Here is a 24,061-nt window from a genome sequence, read left to right on the forward strand (position 1 = left end):
GCTGACAGAACTAGAACCCTGGCTTCTGGAAAGAGGCATGCAAACTCTGCCCTCTCCTACAAACAGCACGACTTAGCAAGGCAAGGTCTTCTTCACAAGAGGCTTGTTTTCACCTTATAGAAGGTAAAACCTTCTATGTCTAGCTTCAGATTGTGGTCAAAGTTTAAACTTGACCAAAGAAATTGTAAACTTCTACACTTCCATTATCCTGGCCCAGATTCCTCAGTGGGCCAAATTCCATAACATGACTGGGCCCTGCCTAGCTCTCTCTGAACGGTAAGGATGTAAGAAAGGCTAGAGAGAATTCAGTTTCTACCAGTGCATCTGCTGCCTCTTATCCCACCACACAAAGAAAGCTCTGGGCTGAACCCAGTCACCGAAAGTTTCAATTCAGTTAATGTATTTAAAGAACAAAATTTTGGTGACAAGATGATAAAAACCTAAAATCACAGCAAAGAGAAGGGGGGAAATGAGATTTTACCTCATAACTCAAATCTTCACACTCACTGTTGAAGTCTATACCTAGTTATTCATATCCTCAGAAAAAAAGTTTTCTATTATTAAGGGGGAAGAGAGTACAGACCAAAGGGATAAAGGAAATAAAGGCCATTTTAAAGCTATTGCAAAGTGTAATCTAGCCATCTATATCCACATAGAAATAGATTTATTTTTATATACACATACACACATGCACACACGCTTCTTAAATGTCTGGTAGGATAGGCCAAACGACACACCTGTCCTTAGCTGAGCAGTGGTGCACATCCTTTAATGCCAGCACTCTGAAGGAAAAGGCAGGTAGATCTTGAGATCAACCTGGTCTACAAAGCAAGTCCCAGGACAGTCAGGGCTACACAAAGAAGAGAAACCTGTCTCAAAACAAACAAACAGGGGTTGGGGATTTAGTTCAGTGGTAGAGCGCTTGCCTAGCAAGCGCAAGGCCCTGGGTTCGGTTCCCAACTCCAAAAAAAAAAAGGAAAAAAACAAAACAAAACAACAACAACAAAAAAAAAAAACCAAAGAAAAGAAATAAAGAAATACCCATTCTCACTAAGGAAAGAATAAAAAATGCTTGTGCCTCACTTCTTTTGCATTTTCTACAAATACAAATTGTAGACTCACAAAGGCAGCCACAGAAAAATAAGCCATGTTAGGAACAGCACGGATAAAATCAAAGTCTGAAGAACTTCTGGGCTCAAAGCAGAACTTCTGGGCTCATATACAGAGAGTAGACCCAAGGGCCTAAGTCACCACCACCCCAAAGTCCTTCACCTGAAATACCCTTCTCTCTGGGTCCTCAAAATATCTTAAGTACACACCACAGGTCACTTGGGTCCCCTCTGCAGTCAGTTTGGACAAGCCAGAGCACCAAGAAGCATATTCCTAGCTGTCCTGCCAGCCCATGTGCAAGACTGGAGTCTCTACCAACTTATCACTTAATTATACCTAACACCCACTTCACAGCCAAGTTTATGGATCCCATGTAGTTAATACACAGTTACTTCTCTGTTCCCTGCAATTACACACTAGTTACAGAATTCATTAATAGCACCCCTGGGCTAACAGGAGGCCTAAAACACTAGGCAGGTCACGCTCTCCACGGGGTCTCAGTTAAACACACAGTCCTTCTCCCGATCCTCCATTTCCAGTGAGCTGAGGTATGGGGTAAAACAAGAGGCCTGCCTTCTTGGCTGCTCCAGAAAGGCGGTATCTGCTTTTGGTGCTTACACGTAGGAAATAAATCTGAGACTCAAACACTGACAACTCTGCCTGCTGCTATCAGACCACAGTTACCCCAAACTGCCCAAGTATCTCATTCCTCTTTGTCCACATGGCCACTCAACAATGGTCAAATGCTTTGATGCAAGGCTCCAGGGAACCCAGGCCTACCCTCACAAAGCCTCAGACTGAGGCTATGCTGTTCTCCCCAGCCCAGCTCTCCACACTCACTGTTGCTGGACTTAAGGTCTCGGTGGATGACGGGCACGATCGCCTCATCATGTAGGTAGTTCATCCCTCTGGCGATCTGCACGGCCCAGTTCACCAGGATGTCCGGGGGAACCCTCTTCCCAGACAACACTCTGTTCAGAGGCCCTCCACGAGCGAACTCCATGACCAAGCAGAGGTTGGGTTCCTTCAGGCACACCCCTCTGAGGGCAATGATGTTCGGGTGTTTCAGCATGGCAAAGAGCTTGGCCTCTTGGCGAACATTCTCTATGGTCTGGCTGATGTCCTCATCAGGGTCGTGGCGAGCTGCTTTCACGGCCACCTCGTCACCTACCCAGAAAGCACGATAGACTTTCCCAAAGCCTCCAATGCCGATGATCTCCTCCAGGGTTAGCTCCGCAAAATCAATCTCCAACACTGAAAGAGGAAGACAGAGTCAGCCGTATACTTGGGACGCCATACGCCTAAGCACGCTTCTACTGGATGGGCAAATACAGCCGTGGTCGGTAAACGAGACCTCCCTGTCTCCCCACTACAAAAGTAAACTCCATAAGTGGTAGAGACGGTGGTTAACTTCATGTGCATTTACTCTTAGTGAGTGGCCAATAGCAGACGCCCGATGGGTCTATAAAGTGATCCTACTTGGATTATCGGTAGAATCTTGTACCAAGGCTACCCTACTTTAATTCAAGGGAATTCTGGGACAACCTTTTCTGAAAACTGCCTAGGTTCATTTGCTCTTGGTGGTGAGAGACAACAACCCAGGGTAAGCACACACAGTGGCTACAGTCTGGTTTGCAAACAGCTTCTGTAGAAATGTGTATGGTCAGCAGATAAATGAGGGTACTAACTCCCTCAATGGGATGGGGAGGGGTGAGTGGAAAATAGACACATGAGAAGGGTCCTAGAGAAGAGTAGAGAGGAATCTTATCTGACAATGAAAGGGATGTGGGAAAGGACAATCTAGGCAGAGAAGGAAGGGCACATGCTACGGGAAAGGCATCAACAAGTCCACAGCAGCTGGACTGCACGTACAGGATAAGAGGTAAGGCTCGAGCCTTGTTGGGAGGACCAAAGGGCAGTAAGTTTAGAGCAATTCTGAAGGGCTTAAAGTTACTCTAGAAGCAACAGGGGCCATTTATGCACCCTTTAGAAGGGGAGTTTTGTGAAAAGGACACCAACTCTAACAGCCATGCAGAATATGATGGAAAGAAAGTCCAGAGCACTGGTTCTCAGCCTTCCCAATGCTATGACGCTCTAATTCAGTTCTCCATGTTGGGCTAACCTTGAATCATAAAATTATTTTCATTGCTACTTCATAACTGTAATTTTGCTAGTTATGAATTGTAATGCAACTACCTGATATGCAGCATTTCTGATATGTAACCACTGTGAAAGGTCATTCAACCCCCAAGGGGTCAAGACGCATAGGTTGAGAACTGCTGGTCTGAAGCACAGAGCTACTAAGGAACTGGGAGGCAGCTCAGTCAGTAAAGCCTAGCATGCATGAAGCTCAGGGTTTAATCCATGGCACTTTATAAAACAGTATGGTGGTGTGTGCCAATAATCCTACACTAGAGAGATGGAGACAGGAGAATCATATCAAGATCAACCTAAGCTCCAAAACAAGTCTGAGGCCAGCCTGGTCTAAATGGAGACCCTGTCTCAAAAGAAAGAACCACTAAGAAGGCCCTTACAGTGATCCTGGTCTGCACGGGTTCAGAGGTATCTAACATGGGAAGAACTTTGTGAAAGACTTCCAGGACTTGGTTCTATCGGGATCTGGTTCCCGAGAAGTGAAGGAAAGGAGCCTTGTAGGAACATCTCACTCCAGTTTACCTCAGTGCCTCAGGTCAAGTCCTGACAGTCACCTCCGCCATTCACTCTGCTTCTGAGAGCTAGACTCGGAGCCTCAGGTAGCTGGTACAACTTCAGCAGCATTTGCAAAAAGCATTCCCAGATGACAATGGCTACCAGTGACTCTAACTCTCAGGCTAGCCAGGATGTTAAGAACTGAGCACAGTGCTGACTCCTGTGTCTCGCCCTGTTCTCTATTTTCTCTTCACTGATTAGACTTAAAGCCAATTTCATAGAGAAATTTCTCCTAACCTCAAGACCAAATGAGGGCAAGCTCCCATCGAATGCCTTTGCAGCTAACTCCAAGACTCATAAAGGTTATCACTTATTCACTGCCTATCACCTGTGACACCATGACAACCACAGGATGGAGAGTCTGTCTGTCACCATTGTGCTCACTGTGCCTAATATTTACTGGGTGACCAGCAAAAGGAAAATACCTCAGTAAGGCATAAACAAATTTAGGTCTGTTTAAAAGGAGTGGGCAGGACTTCCGGAAGAGAGAATAACACACTCTACCAGGAAAAGAAAGAGCAAAAAGAAGGAAGGAAGGAAGGAGGGAGGGAGGGAGGAAGGAAGGAAGGGAGGAAGGAAGGAAGGCAGGCAGGCAGGCAGGCAGGCAGGCAAGCAAATCTAAGAAAACAAAGATTTTGGCAAGAGCAAACTGGATGGCTGCCCCTCCTTCTGAGCCAGCCACATCCGCCCTATCTTCATTTAGATGCTGAGGCTGATGGGCATCACACATGTGTTCTTGCTTCACTATAGCACTTCCGGTCTTCTCCAGGTCTGGTCTTCATTTGTATTTCACAATGCAACTGTTGATCTGTTTCTGCCAAAGAAACTCTCAGGAAAACTCAGGTAAACTCTCTTCATATACGCAAGAAGCAGAGCCCACCTTGACCCCAGAGTCCCATGAGGCTGATTAACCCCTTGAGGATGTAGCGAAGCTCAAAGGACAGCAGGCAAAGCACACATTTAGTATCTGCAAAGTCCTGGCTTTTAGGCCCTGATATGATGAAATAAAGAAGGGGTAAAGCTATTGTCTCTTGGGGAGGGGGGTCCTCCTCAAGAACAAAGGGCATGGGAGAAGCTGGAGAATAGCAATCCGCGCCCATCCTAATAGCACCCACCCTTCTAGCACCTCACCTTTTGGTACCAGAGAGGCTTGAAAGCTAAGAAACCACAAATCCCAGGATCCCTTCTGGCAAAGGGTCACACAAGATTTGCAAAATAGAGATGGAAAATATTTTCTGGCTGCCTCTCCTGCAGCAGCACGCCAGTGTCCAGTCACAGCTCTGAGGCTGTGCAAATGAAAGCTCCACGGTGAAGTGGGTGCCTGTTCTCCAGGCTGCAGACAAAACAGGATGTTCCTGAAGCTGCCATCTTCAGCAGCAGCTCCAATGCTGAGCCTCCTCTGTGAAACAACGCCAACTTCTCGGTGGCTCGGCTCGGCATTGCCCAGAGCGCTCCCCATAAGAGCCTCTTCTCCAAGCCAACAATTCTGTAAGCAACCAATATCCTGTGCTGAATCCATTTCTTACTTAAAATAGCTTGAATGTTTCTGAGTCCTAAAAATGAATCCTGACTAATTACTAACTTTTGCCTGATGTCATCCACATGAATGAGGAAACATGCCTACAGTGAAGAGGATTTAGAAACCCCTTTGAAAAATACAGGTCTACTTGGTCTTTGGAAGCAATGAATGTTCTTATGTTTTCCTACCAGCCCTTAAGAGATGAAAAGCTCTGTGACTCTTCAATGAATTGTACTGATCACTCCACTTCTTCAACAATTATTTAACTATAATATTTCTCTTATACTCACTCTCTGTTTCTCAGCTCTGAAGCATAGTGGTCAACACATTGTAGGTGTCCAGCGTTTACCTAACTGCCTGAGTTTGTAGACTCTGGTCTCAGGTGCTGAAAAGAACAGCTCCTTCAGCAGCAGTTGTCCAGAGACAAATGCTTGGAACGCAAGGGAAAGTGGTGACTTGTCTTGGTGTAGAAGCTATGATCTCAGCTTTTCCCTGCTAAGTTAAGAAACAGAAGCTGGCCTACAAGAAAAGCATAGAACATAGCTTTACAACACAGAGAACAACTTGGAAGGGAGAGCAACGACTTCCTTTCTCTCTGCCTGCTAAGAAGTCCTTCAGATGGGCTTCCAGGAACTAGATGTTCAGCTGCAGAAAGCATACAGCTCTCCTGTCCTCCTCTGCTCCAAGACCTGGATTTAAGCAAGAATCAGGTCAACTTGCATGCATTTTTTGAAAATGTTTCTGTGGTAGACTATTTCCAGGAATATCAACAACAAAACCTTATGTTGGAGTCAAGATGTTATTTCCTCCAGAGTGTATGCTTGGAGCATACAACTATATACCAAGGCACATCCCGAGGGCTTGGAGGCAAGGGAATGATATACTTTGTCCATTTAAAGTGTTATATAAAGACCCGGATGTGTGATATGCTGCTACAATCCCAGCACTCAGGAGGTAGACACAGGAGGATTATCAGTTCAACAGCAGCTTGGGCTACACACTGAGTTCCTGTTCTAAAAAGAAAAGTCAATTAATGAAGCCCTAGGCTAGGGAGATGGTTCAGTGCAGAAGAGAGCTTGCCTTGCACACCTAAGGATCTGAGTTTAGATCCCCAGAACTCACAGGAAAAGTCTAACATGGCCAAAAGCCCTATAACCTCAGTGCTAGGGTTGGGGACAGAGATGGGAGGGTCACTAGGACCTTCCAGTCTTGCTGAAAATGCTCCAGGTTCAGTAAGACAGACCTTCTCAACGTAATAGGGCAGAGGACAGCCAGCATCCTCCATGCATGAATGCATGCATCTGCACAAACTATGTACACTATTCATACATATATGAATAAGTACAACACACACCATTCATATATATGAATATGCACAAACACATGTACACACACCATTCATGTATATATGAAGAAGCAAAAACATGTGTACACACACCATTCATGTATATATGAATATGCACAAACACATGTACACACACCATTCATGTATATATGAAGAATCATAAACACATGTACACACCATTCATGTATATATGAAGAAGCAAAAACACATGTACACACACCATTCATGTATATGTGAAGAAGCATAAACACATGTACACACACCATTCATGTATATATGAAGAAGCATAAACACATGTATACACACCATTCATGTATATATGAAGAAGCACAAACACATGTACACATACCATTCATGTATATGAATATGCACAAACATGTGTACATACACCATTCATGTATATATGAATATGCACAAACACATGTACACACCATTCATATATGTATGAATATGCACAAACATGTGTACACAGAAGCCTTAGGCATATCTAAAAATAATTCCTTACATTTGTAGGGAATTCAGGAAAAACAAATGTAAATTAAGTGACATTAATTCGTGTAGCACACAGACTAACACTAGAGTAGAAGAAACATGTTAAGAGTTATGTGCCTCCACGGGTGACTAACTGGGGTTTTACATTTTTCACCTTGTATTACAAAGATGAAACCAAGGATGAGAGAGTACCCAGGTTAGATTTGTCATCCATGGACAGCCAATTCCTGGTACCTACAGTGGGGGCTTTAAAGCAGAATGTAAAATGGCTTAGGTACCAAGAGTATATTTTTTTCTATTCACAGGAGGAAATACTGATACAAAGTTTGGAGCAAAGACTGAAGGAAAGGACATCCAACCTGGGGATACATCCCATATGCAACCATGAAACCCAATATTGCTGATGCCAAGAAGTGCATGCTGACAGGAGCCTGATATAGCTGTCTCCTGAGAGGCTCTGCCAGAGCCTGACAAATACAGAGGCGGATGCTCGCAGACAACCATTGAACTGAGAACGGGGTCCCCATTGGAGGAGTTAGAGAAAGGATTAAAGGAGCTAAAGGGGTTTGCAACCCGATAAGAACAACAATACCAACCAACCAGAGCTCCCAGAGACTAAACCACCATCCAAAGAGTACACATGGACAGACCCATGGCTCCAGCTGCATATGTAGCAGAGGATGGCCTTGTTGGGTATTAATGGGAGAAGAAGCCCTTGGTCCTGCCAAGGTTCGATGCCCCAGTGTAGGGGACTGTCAGGGCGGGGAGGTGGAAAGGGGTGAGTGGATGGGTGGGAGACACCCTCATAGAAGCAGGGGAAAGGGAGATGGGATATGGGGGCTATGGATAGGAAACTGGGAAAGGGAATAGCATTCTAAATGTAAATAAAAAGTATAAAATAAAAGAGTATTTTTCTTGGATAAAAGATTAGTTTTCCTTTCTGTTCTGAATAAAGCTTGATGCAAAAACTTCTGTAAACCCAAGCCTGAATCTCCCTGCTTGACTAGACTTAGGTATTCCATTCGCAGCTCTGAACCTATCAAGGTTGCAAGCCCCAGAGGGGAAGTTCAAAAGGGCAGCTCTGGGGAAGTGTTGTCAGTGGCCTTACTACTCCAAGTCCTGGGAGGCAAGGTTTGTCAATCATCTTTATTTTCTGAGTCACACAAACTCAAGCAGGTACAAGACTCCTGTCTTTCAGAGCGCTGGCTGAAATTCTGTGTTTACTTAACTAGTCTGAGCTCCTACCATCCTTTTAATCCCTTTATCCCTTGGTCCCTAGCAGTCACCGCTCACCAACTATTTCAAACTAGGAAACTACAGGAACGAGCTTTAGACCTGAGCTTTGTGAACTCAGTTACAAGGAAGCTGAAGTTAGAAACTCACCAGAGCTTTCAACGCCAAGCTCCTCCAGCGTGTTCTCCCCACAAGCACAAGGTCCCCCCATCTGGGATCCAGATTCAGGAGTCCACACTACCCAAGGTACTGACATCTAACAGGCAAGTCCTGGCCACATCATGGAGATTCAGCTCTGAATGAAACACACTGCTGACATGACTGGCACTCAGTGGAAAAGTTCTTTTAACTTAAGTCATGTTGGCTCCTGACTGCTATGACAGTCAGGAGCACAAGATGCTGAGGAAACTACAGAGGCTGCTCACGAACGTCCTGTAACTTGTAGCTGTCCCTAAGAACAGCATCGCAGAACTCCACCCACTCTCATCTGGAGGATGCTGTGGCCAGGTAGTGGTGCACAACTTTAACCCCAGCGCTTGGAAGTCAGAGGCAGGTACATCTCTCAGCTTGAGGCTAGCCTGGTCTACAGAGTGAGTTCCAGGTCAGCCAGCACTAAAATGGAGAAACCTTTTCTCAGAAAACCAAAACTAAGCAAACACACCATATTTCCTAATATATCAGATTATTCATGTCTTTCAACTCATGGTCAAATTTATCTCCAATGCCAATTCCAAACACCATGCCAGGGCCTTCCATTGCCCTCTGTCTCACCAGCATTGCCCAAAATATGTAGCACTCAAAAGCAATCTAAAGTGATTTGCCATTTCTGGGTATTATAAACATCAAAATGTATAAAAACAAGACACCTCAAATGAAAGGGAACATATCTAAGGGGAACTAAAGACCTGAATAACTTGGCAGTCAAAAGGCCAAAGGGCAAAGAAGAAAAAAAAGAAGCTGTCATTGTATTTCAAAATCATCTTAAAATAACTTAATTGTTCATGTAAAAGTAACAAATAACTATCACAGGCGAAAATTTAAAACTAAACACTCAAAGTCAGCCATTTGTAATGGCTTCTTATTTTAATCAAGTAGGATGCAAAGTACATAAGACGAGAAATAAACTATTACCGTATATAGTACGAGGGCCTTCTAACTGGAGTTACAGAAACACTTAAATGCTATCAACTGCACTTGGAGAGACTCCCATCTTCTACAACAACCAAGAATATACAAGCGATTAAGTAATTACAATGGCAATTTAACTCAAAAAAAAAAAAAAAGAGAGAGAGAGAGAGAGAGAGAGAGAGAGAAACATTTCTTTAGGAGCATGGAACAAAGGGTTCCTGGGAAATTGGTGAAAACCAGGACACAGGGAGAAAGAGCCTGGGAGGGAACCCTGGTTCTGGCCCCCCTGAGATTTGGCCAATGCCAAATATAGGCAAGGATCTAGGGTGAAAAAAAAATGTGTTGTGTGAACAGTATGACTGTAAGGGACAAGGACTTAGCCACTGTACCTGCTGATCCTGAACTCCCACGAGGGACAGACATACTTTCTCCCTCTAATCATTTCTCCACTCATAACTTTGCCCCCTCCCCCACCTACACACCTTTCCTAACATATTCTTCGGCGAGACTCCTCAGGTACAACTTTGAGATACAGTATGAGAACCCGAGAAATCAACACGAGATTTCAAAGGCACCTGACTCTTGAGTTCACACATGCTTCCGGGACTTGTGAACCTGCCCAGGCAAGCGGGAGACACCTCCACTTCTCTCTGGACACATACCTTTAAGAGGCGGAGACAAGCGACAGAAAAGGTCCGCCGGGTCCTTGATTAGGGAACTAAGGTTACTGATGACAGTAACCACCTGCTCTCCAAAACCCTTCTAGATCTGGAGGGGAACAGGAGGGAGAGGAAGGGGTTGGGACGTAAGGAGACTCGGGTTAGGGTTTCAAGAGTTGCTACTTGCGCGAGTCAGATGAAGGTGAAGAAGCCCAGTGTTCCAGGCAGGGCCTGCGACTCTAGAGCTTCTGGGTAGCACCAGCTAAAGTCCCTGTAGTCCCGGTGCCCACCCATGCCCGGGCCAGTCGCTCTCCCCCCGGGACTGCTCCTCGCCCACCCTTAGGCCTCACCCTCCCGTCCCCACCGGGTACCGGTGCCCGCCTTCTTACGCTGAATGGGCGGGTAGCAGCTGGGGTCCTCCGTGCCCGGCTGGCAGCGACTGGAGAAGGCGCTGCGCGGGGTCACGTAGTTGCTGGGGAAGATGCCCACCCGCTGGTTCAGCTGTCCGGTCCACCAGCCCTCATCGCCGGACACCTGAGAGTCCTTGGACAGCACCTCTACCACATCGCCCAGCCGCAGGGTCAGCTCGTCCTCTCCTGCCGCCTCGTACTCGAACACAGCCGTCCAGTAGGGCAGCGTGGCATGAGATCCCAGCTCGGCCGCCGCCTCCTCTTCGTCTTCCTCCTCTTCGGCCCCAGCACCGGTGGCATCCTCCCCCGGCGGGGCCGCAGCGGCGCTCGCCAGGCAGCCGAGAAGCGATCTGGAGGACTCCATGGAGCGGCCGGTCCATAGGGTGCGGGGCGGCCGCCCGCGGGAGCCGCCGCCGCCTATTGTTCATGCGGCTCGGCAGCGCTGGGGGCTCCGCGCCCCGGACGGCCGCCGCAGGTAGGGCCGGAGCAGGGTAGGCGCGCGAGAGTCGAGGACGCCCGGTGCGCACCGCGAGCGCGCACCGCGGACAGGGGCGCGGTGCAGTGCCCGCCGCCTGGCGCCCCCGCGGGCGGCCTCGCCCCTCGGCGGCTCCCACCTGCTCGTGCCGCCCGTGCCCGCCGCCCGCTGGCCGCTCCCTCCCCGCCCCGCCCCATGCGCCCCGCCTCCCGCACGCCCGGGACCACCTGACGCGAATCTGGCTCCGCCCCAGCCCTGCGGACCCGGGGGCAGGGCCTCCGGGATGGACCCGCCTCCACAGCCACTCCGTCCTCCCATTGGCCCGCAGCGGCTGTCCGTCTCCTGAGGATAGCTGAGGCCTCATTGGGTGGCTCCCGAAGGTGAGACCGAGTGTGGGTCCGAGAGGGCTGCAGAGCCCTGTCTTTGTCTGCGCCGGTTGGTCCTACGGGCTGCGCCAGTTCCTGGTTCAGATGACCAAGCTCTTGGATCTGCTGTTCCCCTGGTCAGCCCTGGGGACCAGCCTATGTACCCTGCCGCCGCAACGCACACTGACACTCCGGAACCTTATGGCTTGAAATGGAAGAACTCTTTCGATTGCTCTGCTGGCCTTAATGAAGACTGTGTTCATCTTTGTAAGAGGAGATTCCTGGCCATTGTTATTAGAATTACGAAAGGGGAGGTCACCTAGTGGTGCTTCCGCAGGCTAGGGGAGTCGTGCGGAACCAGCTAGTTTGCGCTTGCCTTGTGGAGCTGGCTGTATCTAGGACCCTGGTGACAGGCTACACAGATCCCATCAAGGACTAAAGCAGAGTAAAGGCGGGTGCTGCCTGCCACTCTTGGGCAAGGGCTGACCTACGCTATGTCCTTTTGTTATCTCCCCCACCCTCAACCCCACCCCCGCCAAGATTGAGGAAGAGCAAAAAGACCTTAACCTCTCTTACATGCTTTGAAGCCTGTCATAGCAATGGCTTCCATATTTCAAAACAGCCATGGTATCTACCAAACCTTTTCCAAGACAGGAATAGATGTGATTTGTTTAGCAAGAATTAGTGTTTCATTGTTTATTTGTTCATTTGTGGTTTTGAAGCAAGATCTTACTGGGTAGCCCAGGCTGGCCTCTCACAGTCTCTGGGGATGGAGACCCGGAAGTAAATTCCCTAACGTGTTCAAGTTTATAGGAGGATCTAACACGTTCAGTTCTCGGGAGGGTCAGTAAACTGGAAAAGATGTGCATACGATTCTCTGAGGTTAAGATGAAGCCACTCTACCTGCAAGAGGGTGAGAGAGGGGAAAATAGTGTTGTTTTTTTTTTTTCTTTTTTTTTGGAGCTGGGGACCGAACCCAGGGCCTTGTGCTTGCTAGGCAAGCGCTCTACCACTGAGCTAAATCCCCAACCCCAATAATTAGTGTTTTAACAAATATTTTACTTGGTAATATTTTCATGTGTGGAAAAGGGAATTTTACAAAGTAGATACACACACACACACACACACACACACACACACACACACACGGCTGTAGGGATAGCTCAGAAGTTGAACGTTGGCTGCTCCTTCAGAGGACCCAGGTTCTGTTCCCATCCCTCACTAAGGCACCTCCTGTAACTTCAGGGGAAATGGCATATTTGCCTGGTCTCTATGGGCACTTGGAATGCACATGGCACACACACACACACACACACACACACACACACACACACACACACAGGCAAAATACTCAAATCATCGAATATTTTTACAAAGAAGAAAGCTAAAAGGAAGGATGTTGCCAGGATCTTCGAGTCGTAGGATTATTGAGCAATTGAAACTTTTTGAATTGACATTTTTCTCCTCTACTCACACATGACCGTTTCCACACACCCCTCCCTACAATCCAGGCTCCCTAAGAATTAAAAAAAAAAAAACCTAACTAACTCCCTGCTCAATTTAAATATTTAATGCCTCAGCATGTGCTTAGAGCCTCATGAAGAGTTACTCACCAAACATTCCAAAAAGTCGCTCTGTAAATATTTGTTGAATGGATAAGTGCTAAGAATTCAAACTAGGGAAGATCCTTCAGACCACGGTTGCCCGGCAGGGCTTCATGGTAGAAGCTGAAACAGAACTGGTCCCAGAGAGGTGCGGGGTGGAGCAGAAAAGAGACAAGGAACAGAGAGAGGCGTGAGGTCATGGGACTGTGAACCCATGTTGCTGGCGTGAGAGGATAAGAAAGAATGCTGGAAACTTATTGAGACCGGATTGCAGGAGGCTTGGTAACAATTTGATTCACATTAATAATTATTTAATTGATCATTTGAAATTATTTAATGACAAAGGTGTTTGCCGCAAGGGCAGTAACCGGTCTGACGTATTCCTTACAGCTGTCCTGGCGTCTCAGAATGCCTGGCACACAGCTAGTCACCACTCCGGACACAGTCACACCTGACTTGGCTATAAGCCTAGGGCATCTGGGTTTTGCTTAGCAGACCAAGGTTATCACAAGGCCAAGGGAATGGGTCTGTGGGTAGGGGTGCTTGCTGCACAAACATGAGGACCTGAGTTCAAATCCCTAGCAGCGTGTAAAGAGCTGGCTGTGACTGTGTATGCCTGTAACCCCAGCATCGTAGAGCAGACGGGCAGATGCTGAGAGCTCCCTGTCTGGCATTCCTTGTTGAACCACTGGGAGGTACGAGCAGGGCTTTGGGGTCAAATGACTGAGATTTTGCCACCCTTGGGTTCCTCAGCTGGAGGTTGGTGAATGTCAGCCAGAAAAGCAACATTTCCACACCGGAAAGAATAGCATCAGGCAGGAAAAGACAGGTGTCCCTCAGTGAACAGTCGGCAGTCGATTTAGACCAGATCCTGACTGTATCTAGAAAAAAATCTGACCTGTACGAGACAAGGTTTTATAACTTTTTATTAGTTATACATCAATTATATTAAGTATATATGTTTTATTAGATAATTATATATTGTTTCATTAAATAATTATGTTTCCTTATGACACTTTCATACTTGTATATATTTTTATCATCAATTCCCATTACCCTCTCTTGTTCCCTTCCCACTCCCAACTAGTCTCCCTTCTATATTCATCTTTGTCTGTCTGTATGTATGTATGTATGTATGCATGTGTGTGTGTAAGTATGGTGTGTGTGTGTGTGGTATGTGTGTGTATGTGTGTGTGTATATATGTGTGGTGTGTGTGTGGTATGGGTATGTGTAGTGTGGGTGTGTGTGGTATGTGTGTGTGTGTATGTATGAGGTGTGTGTGTGTGTGGTGTGCACATGTGTATGGTATGTGTGTGGTATGTGTGGTGGTGTGTGTGTTTGTGTGGTATGTGTATGGTGTGTGGTGTGTATGTATGTGGTGTGCACATGTGTATGGTATGTGTCTATGATGTGTGTGGTGTGTGTGGTGTATGTGTGGTTTGTGATGTGTGTGTGTGGTGTGTGTGGTGTATGTGTGGTTTGTGATGTGTGTGTGTGGTGTGTGTGGTATATGTGTGTGTGGTATATGTGTGTGTGTGTGTGTGTGTGTGTGTGTAGTGTAGTGTGTGTGTGAGCGCGTGCACCTGTGTGCGGTGTATTAGAAGTCAGAGGACAATTTTGTGAAGCCCGTTCTCTCTTTCTGCCTTCCTGTGGGTTCCAGGAATCGAACTCAGGTTCAAATTTGCATAGCCGATTCCTTTACCTACTAAGCCATCTCACCGGCCTGAAAATGACCTAATTTTGTTTATGGTTAAATTGAACTCTGCTGTGTGCATATTCCACACTTTGTCTATCAGTCCCCCTGTTGGTGGACATGAGGGCTGATTGATAATTGGCTGTGGTGAATAAGGCCACACCAGACAGGATGTACAAGCTGCCTGCATCGCCAGCTCCACTCTCAGTTCTGTGAGGAGCCTCCATGCTGCCTTCCACAGGGTCTGGGCCAATATCACTCCTGCCAGCAGTGTGTGCGGGGGGAGCGTTCTGAATGAGCACCTTGATGCCTAAATCCCTCAGGCAGACACGAACCATTCCTAACACAGCCAATGACATATCCCTCACTCCCCATGTGTCCTCACCTCGGGGAAGGAGTTCCCAGCTCTGAATTCAGAAATGACTTGAAGCACATGTTTTGAGAGAGTTATGGCAGGGTAATGAACAGAAGTTTGGGGTCATCCAGGCACAGGCTCAGACTGGACAGGAGTCCTGTGAGGCACCTCCCCCACTGTTTTCACTGGCAGGTGTAGAACATAGGGTTTCTGTATCAATGGTCCTCAACCTTCTAATGCTGCGACCCTTGAATACATTTCCTCATGTGGTGGTGACCCGCAACTATAAAATTGTTTTTGTTGCTACTTCTTAACTGCAATATTGCTATCGTTGTGAATCATAATGTAAGTATCTATGTTTTCTGATGGCCTTAGGTGACCCTGTGAAAGGGTCGTTTGACCCCCAAAAGGGTTGAACACAGCTGCTGTAGACGGTCTCCACACAGTGCTGAGAAATCTCATTGTGGTTGAGCTGCTGTAGACGGTCTCCACACAGTGCTGAGAAATCTCATTGTGGCTGATAGCGTGTTCCATTTTCTTTGCTGAGAATTAATGCTGTTCGAATCATCAACGTGGTAACAAATCTCCCCTCTTTTCTTTTCCTTTCTCTCCCCTGAAGACCTTTGTTTAGAAGAGAGACAGATTACAAGAGCTGTCTCACTTGCCGCTTCTCCAGAGGGTCCTTTCTTAACAATGATCAGAGCCTTTAATCAAGGAGTGGGCGTCAAACAGAATGTGTGCTTCATCCAGACTCATGATGGAACCAGCCCCTGGGACAGCTCTCTATGAAATGAAATACAAGGCTTGGTAGGACTTCACGTAAGCCCTTCAGTCAAATAGGTCCAACCTAGTGGAGGGAGGGTCCGGGAGAAGGGGTCACCACATAATGAATCAGAAGGACGAGGTAGTACCTGGGGAAAGAATCCTGTAAAGGGAGAACAAGGTCACAGGCAGTCAAAAGTTTAAATTCAATAAATCTAGAGAAAATATATTCCTAATTTTGTGGAAAGTAGTGTTCATCAATATTATTGAAAGAAATATATCTGATTGTGGACTGTAGCTGCCTTCATAAGGGAGTTAGAAGTGACCGTTTTCCTCGGCCTGCCTTATTTAGTAGTGTCTATGTTAATACCTTCGGCTTTTCTAAGTAGAAAAGAATGTTAGACTCTGAAAAACGCATACCTACATGATCCCAGTTACATGTGGACTCAGTTCAGTTCCTGAAACAGTGTGGAGAACCAGGGAGAGTCTGGTCAGAGCACACACGGTTTCTGTTTAAAAAAAAAGAAAAGGAAAGGAAAAAAAAAGAGGCAGTCTACTTTGTAGCAGGGTGAATATTAGTTAGTCACACTTATACCTGAAATTGTTGAGTACGTGGTGTCCTCACCAGTGGCAAGAGCGTGCAGCAGAAAATATATTTGCTAATCTGATTTACCCTGTCTACAAATTCTACCAATGGCAGAATATGTTGTTCATCCTAAGTATAGAAGTTTTTGTCAATTGAATTTTTAAAAGAGGTGGGGGCTGAAGAGGGAATTCAGAGGTTAAGAGCTCCTGCTATTCTATTGTTGAAGAAAACCAGTCGGGTTCCCAGAACCTAAATCAGAAAGCTCCTGGGCTCACAACTGCCTGTAACGCTGACTCTTACGCCCTCACTGCACTCTTGCATACACCTTATCCCTGCCACCAAATAATTAAAAAAAAAACTAATAAAATTCAAAGATCCTGGGCATAAGTGGCACACACCTTTAACCTCGACACTCTCAAGGCAGAGGCAGCTGGATCTCTGAGTTTAAGGCCAGCTTAGTCTACATGGAGAGTTCTAGGACAGGAAGGGCTGCACGGAGACACCCAAATAAATAAATGTTTCCTTCCTTCCTTCCTTCCTTCCTTCCTTGAAAAGACAGGCTATCACCAAAAAGAATAATATGTTATTTATTATAAAACACTTAAAAGACACGGCAATGTGCACAATATGATCAATAAAGATTAGCTAAAAAATACTGTGTAAGGGGCTGGGGATTTAGCTCAGTGGTAGAGCGCTTGCCTAGGAAGCGCAAGGCCCTGGGTTCGGTCCCCAGCTCCGAACTGCAGGCTCACTGGGTGTCACAAACTTTGTTTGTTTGTTTTTTCAACTGATCAGAGATTTAAACTCTCACAGGTGAGCAAAAGGCCCTGGAATATTGATGCTCCATCCTTTACCTAAGCCTCCCGCCTCATGGAGGGAAAACACTCTTGGTTGGGCATACAGATGTGTGGGCTGATTTAGGATGGTGTAGCATTCATTGTTCATTTGATGCTGCAGTTTCCAGCTTTTCCTCCCTTGATTCTAAATCGCGGTGTTTTGAGGGATGTAGAGCAAGTTTTAGTTTAAACATCAACTTACTGTTTGGTTATGAGACTTACGGTTGCAACATTACTTTTAAACAATTTTTATTTGCTGTATAACAAACCAACGTAATCTGATGAATCAGGAAGTCTCACAGGTCTCTCTACGCATTTTAGGGTGGCCACAGCTGTTTCCTAAAGGACCTGGTACGGCAAAACCATGATACTCACAGGAGTGGACGACAGCGCCGCAGTGTGGCGCTGAGGGATATGGCACCTCTCTGGGGTTTTTGTCTTCTGGTTTTTCAATTTTAAGTTCTACCACTGACTTCAGCAGTCACTAGGTGGCACCCTTTCGGTTTGTTAGAAATCAAGTTCCAGACAGGCAATCAACGCTGCTGGAGCTTGAACCAAATGCCTTCACGGCAACTGCAGTTTATCTCCGGTATGCCTGGAGGAACCCTCAGAACCAGATACACAAGTTTTCACGCCCAGAAACCAGAGTCCAGGCAGAGTAAATGACTTCCTAATGTATCCACAGTTAGTTTGAGGTTCCTCATTTTTGTTTTGTTTGTAAGGGTCCATAGTTTGCTGAAGAATGGTACCTCAGACTCAAAGAGCATGTAAACGAAAAGAGTGTTTTATTCTGCAGAAGTCCAGCAGGCTGGGGTCTCCCATTGCCAAGATAGACACCCAAGTGAGCTTGCAGGCCTGATTACATTAGGGAATTCCAGGATAGGTGACCTCTGTGTTAATCTGTTGGGTCCATCTCTACCCATTTCATTTCTGGGGTATCAGGGTTGGAAACCTGCAAGGGAAGTCTGGAAACTGGTGCTGACCCATTGTCCTTGCCTCAGGCCAGGTGTCAGGGCAGCTTCTGGGGCCTGGACGTGCCCAATTCTTGGAAACAGATTTAGGCCTAGTCTCCTTAACTGCCAATCTGAAGCCTGTTATGGAACCAGCTTTGCCTTCTCAGCTTTGTTTCTATTTATCATTTATATGCTGCTGCACCCATGGGTGGAGGTCAGGGGGCATCCTGCATGAGTCAGCTCTCTCCTGAACTGTGTGAATCTCCTGGGATTCAGCTCAGGTCATCTGGCTTGGTGACAACTGCCTGTCACGCTGGGTCAGTTCTCTCATTTTTACTCATTCGTTTACTTACCAGATATTTATACACAGGAATACAGTGGATACAAAAGCACTTGGTTTTAACAATAATGAATAAAACAGTCACACCCATGTGTGTGTGCGTGCACGCACGCCACAAACAACTCATAAAGCTCATGCTCCAAAGGGAGCCATACAAGACTTAGAGTATGTGAAAAACTGTGGGGAAGGAGAGCATAAAATGTTACCTTTCAGGGTGGCCATAAAAGGCCTCTTGACAAAGCAACCTTAATACAGGCTCCAAAGAACTGAACATGTGGGATAGGTAGTTGATTTGGTAGGTCTGGAGTTCAGGCAAGGACTGTTGAGTCACAACCCTGCCGTCAGGGAAGACTCTGGCTTTGTAAAACTACCATGGGCTCAAGTGGTAAAATAGTTTGCATGCTAATGTGTGGTTTTCCATCCATCTACCCAATGAAGTGATTTTAAATGTCTCAGCCTCTCTTGGCTGAAACACTTAAAACACACACGTCTTAGTTACTTTTCCAGTGCGCTGATAAGACGCCATGACCAAGGCAAGAGGAAGCATTTATGTGTGGCTCCCAGTTTCAGGGGACTAGAGTCCATGCCGTCATGAAGGGGTGTGACAGCTGGTACACACAGCCCTGGAGCAGGAGCTGAGACTTTGTATCTACAAGCATGTGGCCGAGAGAGAGGGGGAATGGCCTGGGCTTTTAAGCCTCAAAGCTCTACCCCAGTGACACATCTGCTCCAATGAGGGCATGCATCCTTGTCCCTTCCCAAATAGTTCCACAACGTAGCGACCAAGCATTCAAACAGATGAGACTGTGGGGACCAGTCTCATCCAAACCATCCCAAAGCGAGTCTCCTAACACTGGCCAGCCTCTCAGGACATTATTCTGTCACCTGGACATCCGGATAGAGCCTGTGGCTTGGTTTCACTAAGGGTAGAGAATGTAAAGACCTGAAGACCCACGTTCCTTCTGTGTTTGCATTCTGTTGATGTCCAAGTCAGGTGCCATTGCTTCCAATTGTGTAATCTCTTCTCTCCTAGTGTATTACCCAGGGTAGCACAGTGACTTCCAGCTTACTGAGGACCAGGTAGCGGTTAATTGACATATATACCCTCCGTTAGTCTGAAAAGACAAAACCACTCTCAGCTACCACAGGTCTAATAACAACCAGCATTCTAGTAGTTCAGAAAACCCTTCATGGGGCTGGAGAGATGGCTTAGAGGTTAAAAGCACTGCCTGCCCTTCCAGAGGTCATGAGTTCAATTCCCAGCAACCACATGGTGGCTCACAACCATCTGTAATGGGATCTGATGCCCTCTTCTGGTCTGCACGTATACATGCTGTATACATAATAAATAAATCTTTAAAAAAAAAGAAAGAAAGAAAGAAAAGAAAACCCTTCATGAATAGTTGCTAAGCAGAAGCATGGTCTCTGGAACCCAGTTGCTGGACTTGACCTGCTCTTTCTAGGTCTTGCTTATGTGCCCTAGAAGGGGTACCCGCCCAGACTCAAGTGTTCCCCACAAAGAATGTGCCGTAGCTTCAACCCCACCCTCACCCCCTTCCAACAACTCACATGTTGGAGACTTAATCCCCAATCTGGAGATGAAGGACAAAATAGTTCACTCAGACATTAACGAGCCACCAAGGGGAGGGGCTTTTCTGTAAGAGCCAGCTCTCTCTGTGTCACATTTACTGTCTTCCCTGTGTGACTGCCTGAGACTCTGTACAGTCTCCACAAGTCAGAAAAGTCGCCAGATGTGACTCACTCACCAGGAGTTGCCCAATCTTCAGAAGCTTAAGCTGACTCAACCTTCAGTCTCTATAAATTACCCAGCTTGCAGTGTTTGGTTACAGCAGCAAAAACAAATTACAGGTGTATGCCCTTCAAGAGTGCTTATTTTGTCTTAAGCCAAGCTTTATCATGTGTCTACCACTACCTGCTGCCTTTGTCTTGGTGTAAAAATTTGCCGGGGTTGGTGGGGAATAATAGCAAAATCAACCTTCTAGAGTGCACCCAGTCTGTGTGTCAGGCCAGTACCAAACATGTCACATACTTTTCTGATCACCGATTAAAAGTGGTACACAGAGTGATGGTTTGTATATGCTTGGCCTAGGGAGTGGCACTATTTGGAGGTGTGGCCTTGTTGGAGTAGGTGTGGCCTTGTTGAAGGTAGTGTGTCACTGTGAGCGTGGGCTTTAATACCCTCAACCTAGCTGCCTGGAAGCCAGTCTTCTGATAAAGATGTAGAACTCTCAGCTCCTCCTGTACCATGCCTGCCTGGATGCTGCCATGTTCCTGTCTTGATGATAATGGACTGAACCTCTGAACCTGTAAGCCAGCCCCAATTAAGCGTTGTCCTTATAAGAGTTGCCTTGGTCATGGTGTCTGTTCACAGCAGTAAAACCCTAACTAAGACACAGAGCAACTCAGTAAAAGGAGTATGGGCAGGACCAGAATGGGAACTCAACAATTTCTGACCCATCCTAGGGTTTAGACAAAGGAAGCTTGATCTGCCATAGCTGAGCTCCATGCAAAGTCACCACTTACTCTGGAGGCTCCTTTCAGGACTCCATGTGAATGGGAAGCACTAGATTGTTCTGCAGCCTTTTAACCCAAACCCAGCTAGCCTGGAGGCCAACTGTGGCATCACACCTTCCAACCAGCCTTAACCCCAGAAACAACTGTTCCCTCCCCAACCCCAAACCTGCAAGACAGTTCACCCCAGTCCCAGCTCTCCCCTTCTACCTTAGAGTCCTCAGCAACTAAATTCTACCAGTGTGGGGACAAGCTGGGACTGGTCAGATCTTGCCTGCCCCTCACACCTTGTACTGACTCTTAGAAGGCAGACTAGAGTGTGTGTTTTATTGCCTTTGTGTTTCAAGACCCAAAGCTTCCAAGACCCAGGATGGAACAAGTAGAGTGTCACTTAAAGGGGACAGTTTGCTCCCCCATGAGGCTGGAGGGAGGCGGGAGAATGGAAACCACAGAGCCAGCTGGCTAAACTTAAGTTCAGCACCCTCCCCTCTTCCTGCTCTTGTCCCTCTTCTTCCTCTTCCCCTTCCCAGCTTCCTCCCTCCCCCAGAACAGCAGCACAGAGCCTGAGCAAACACCCCCCCCAAAATTCTTGCTTCTGCTGCCCAATGGCCTAATGGACTCTGGGTTGAGAATGCTCACTTTGCAAGCTTGGGGTGTCTTTTCTGTGGGTCCCAGATACATCTAGGTGACTGTCCTGCCCTTCATTTGGATCACTGATTGTAAATATATGTTCCCGTCCCTATTAATAGCCCACGCGGCACACACTTGCCTCCTGTCACTCCAACTAATTCCACGGCGGCTCTTCTCTTCCCTCCTCTCCTCCCCACAGCTCTTTCCACACAGAGTGAGGAGTTGTAGTAGCTCCTAGGCCCCAGTGGGTCTAGGTATTCTGTCCTGTTCTGCTAAGGTTTCCTCTCTCATTTTCCTGTCCCAGTCCCTGGGGCTGTGACAGCAGACAGTTGACTGGAGGTGGGGCCAGGGGGCACACAGGAAGTGAGAGACAAAGGAGAAGATAATACAGTAGCAGGTGTTCTCATGAGCCCTCAGCATTACTCACCCTGGTTCCTTCTATTTGTTCTGAGAACGCCAGTCCTGTTTCTCAGAGCTCCGCAAAAGTCTCTATAGTCTGCGTCGGGGTAGAATTACTCCCCATGAGGGGTCCACCACCAGTCTAGGCAGGGGATCTGCTTGGTTGTGAAGCCTGGGCCTCACTCTCACCTCTCCTCCATTCTGCTTGCATCTTCCCTGCCTCTGCTCCCTCTTTCTATAAGACACCGAAAGGGCTTGAAACTTCAGGGGCAAATACATTCTAACCCAAGTAGGACCTGAGGTGGGGACTCGACATCAGAAAGTGAGACTCAAAGAGAAGACTCTTGGTGGAAGTCAGAGCGCTGCAGAAGATGCCACCCAGACTCGGTCCCCATCGCAGGGAAAGCATCTCCTTCCTTCAGGTGGTTCCCCATAGCAGGGGAAGCTCTCTCTGTGGAGACTGGCACATCTGTAGCACAGGGACTCCCATCCACACCTGCGGTGCAGAGGATTGCACCAGATCTCCACTCGAGGTCTTGCCAAGCTCTGAAAGAGGGAATGTAGAGTGGAGCAAATGTTTCCGGCTACTAGGGAAGAGAAACCCAAGAGTCTGTGATTGCAAAGAGACTTTTTGCTGGGGCCCTGAGATAAGACTCCAAATGCTGCTACAACACCTTCGCCGGAAAACTTGTGTTTCCTCATTCCCTCACATCACCCACGTAGTATTTCCCTGCCTCCTGCAAACACACGGGATCTCACTGAGATGTCAGACACCTCCTGGGATGATGGTTCCTTAGCTGGGAACCTTGTGGACTCCACTATGTAGCCACCACATCTTATCTCTTTGGCCAGATACCCTGAAGCAAGGCACTTAGTGCCCAGACCTCACTGGATTCACCTGGAAAACAAGTTCAATGTAATCAATGCCTAACACAGGCAGAGACTGAAGCAGAGAGATCCAGAGGCAAAGGTAAGTCAGATATGGTCTCTTCCTTTGCCCCCACCAATTCAGGAGTGGGGGTAAAAGAAAAATGGAACCTAAGGGGTGGAATAAGGTTGACCTCGAAGGAAGACCTCTGCTAGCTGGACACAGCACAGATCCCTCCTAGTGTCTGGGGCTTGACTCTGCAATCTGAGGCCAGCCTAGGCAACATAGTGCCCAGTCACACACGTCAGTGAATATCCGCTTTTCCCACTCTTGGAGGTTACTCTAAGAATCAGGTGAAAGAAAGGGTAAGTACTTGTTGGTAAAGCTCTATACAAGTGTAAGCTAATACTATGGCTTCTTTGGGAGACACTGGCTGAGTTATTGGAGCAAAGCTCTTTACAAAAAGCAGCTCCCACAGCTGAATATACAAGGTAACAGAAGTACCTCCCATCCCTCGGGCGTCATCTTGGCCATTTGGTTAACTGAGCTGAGTGCATGGGGCTGAATCAGGCTGAGCCCCTGGGGGGTCCTTGTTCTGGATTTGGAACAGGATGAAGGGAATCCAATCTCAGTCTGGATGGGATGAAAATCAAAAAAAAAGAAAAAAAAAGCCAGGAGAAGAATAGAACACAGAGGTTCAGAGAGGAAGGAAACAAGAAGCACAGGTTTCCTGGATCTGCCTCATGTCTGCCCCTGCCTGCTACAAACCATACCCCCCCCCCAAAGAGGCTGTCTTTGGCTCAGGGTAGCTGTGGTGTGCTTCATGCAGTCCTAACAAAGGATGTGTAGTCAGTTTCTAAGCCAACACGTTGAAGCTTACGTGGAGCTCAAGAGCTGTGCCACTCAGCCACTCAAAGACTATCACTGGATGCCATCTGTGTCTAAGCCTTCCATGAAGAAGAAAAGATGGATTCACCCTCAATGGTATAAGCCAGCCCACTGGGTGTCGGCCTTCCAGCTAGCTTGTTCTCAAAACTCCCCCAAATCACCCAGTTTC

The 24,061-nt window shown here is 47.1% G+C and overlaps 1 protein-coding gene across 5 annotated transcripts in view; it reads right to left on the reverse strand.

Moving 5' to 3' along the window:
* Positions 1 to 11,246, reverse strand: part of Map3k9 (mitogen-activated protein kinase kinase kinase 9) — a 65,297-nt gene extending 54,051 nt beyond the window's left edge. For 2 of the 5 annotated variants that reach the window (XM_039112736.2, XM_006240303.5), the window contains exons 1-2: positions 10,585 to 11,246; positions 1,951 to 2,364 (exon numbers count right to left, since the gene is read on the reverse strand). In XM_039112736.2, the coding sequence (XP_038968664.1) occupies positions 1,951 to 2,364; positions 10,585 to 10,969 (799 nt within the window). In that variant the 5' untranslated portion in view covers positions 10,970 to 11,246. Of the gene's footprint in view, positions 1 to 1,890; positions 2,365 to 10,584 lie in introns of all 5 variants that reach the window. The other 3 variants (XM_039112737.2, XM_039112735.2, NM_001100872.1) reach the window with 2 other exon arrangements.
* Positions 11,247 to 24,061: the final 12,815 nt, after the last annotated feature.

The sequence above is a fragment of the Rattus norvegicus genome, chromosome 6, assembly GCF_036323735.1.
Source record: "Rattus norvegicus strain BN/NHsdMcwi chromosome 6, GRCr8, whole genome shotgun sequence".
Classification (NCBI taxonomy): Eukaryota; Metazoa; Chordata; class Mammalia; order Rodentia; family Muridae; genus Rattus; species Rattus norvegicus.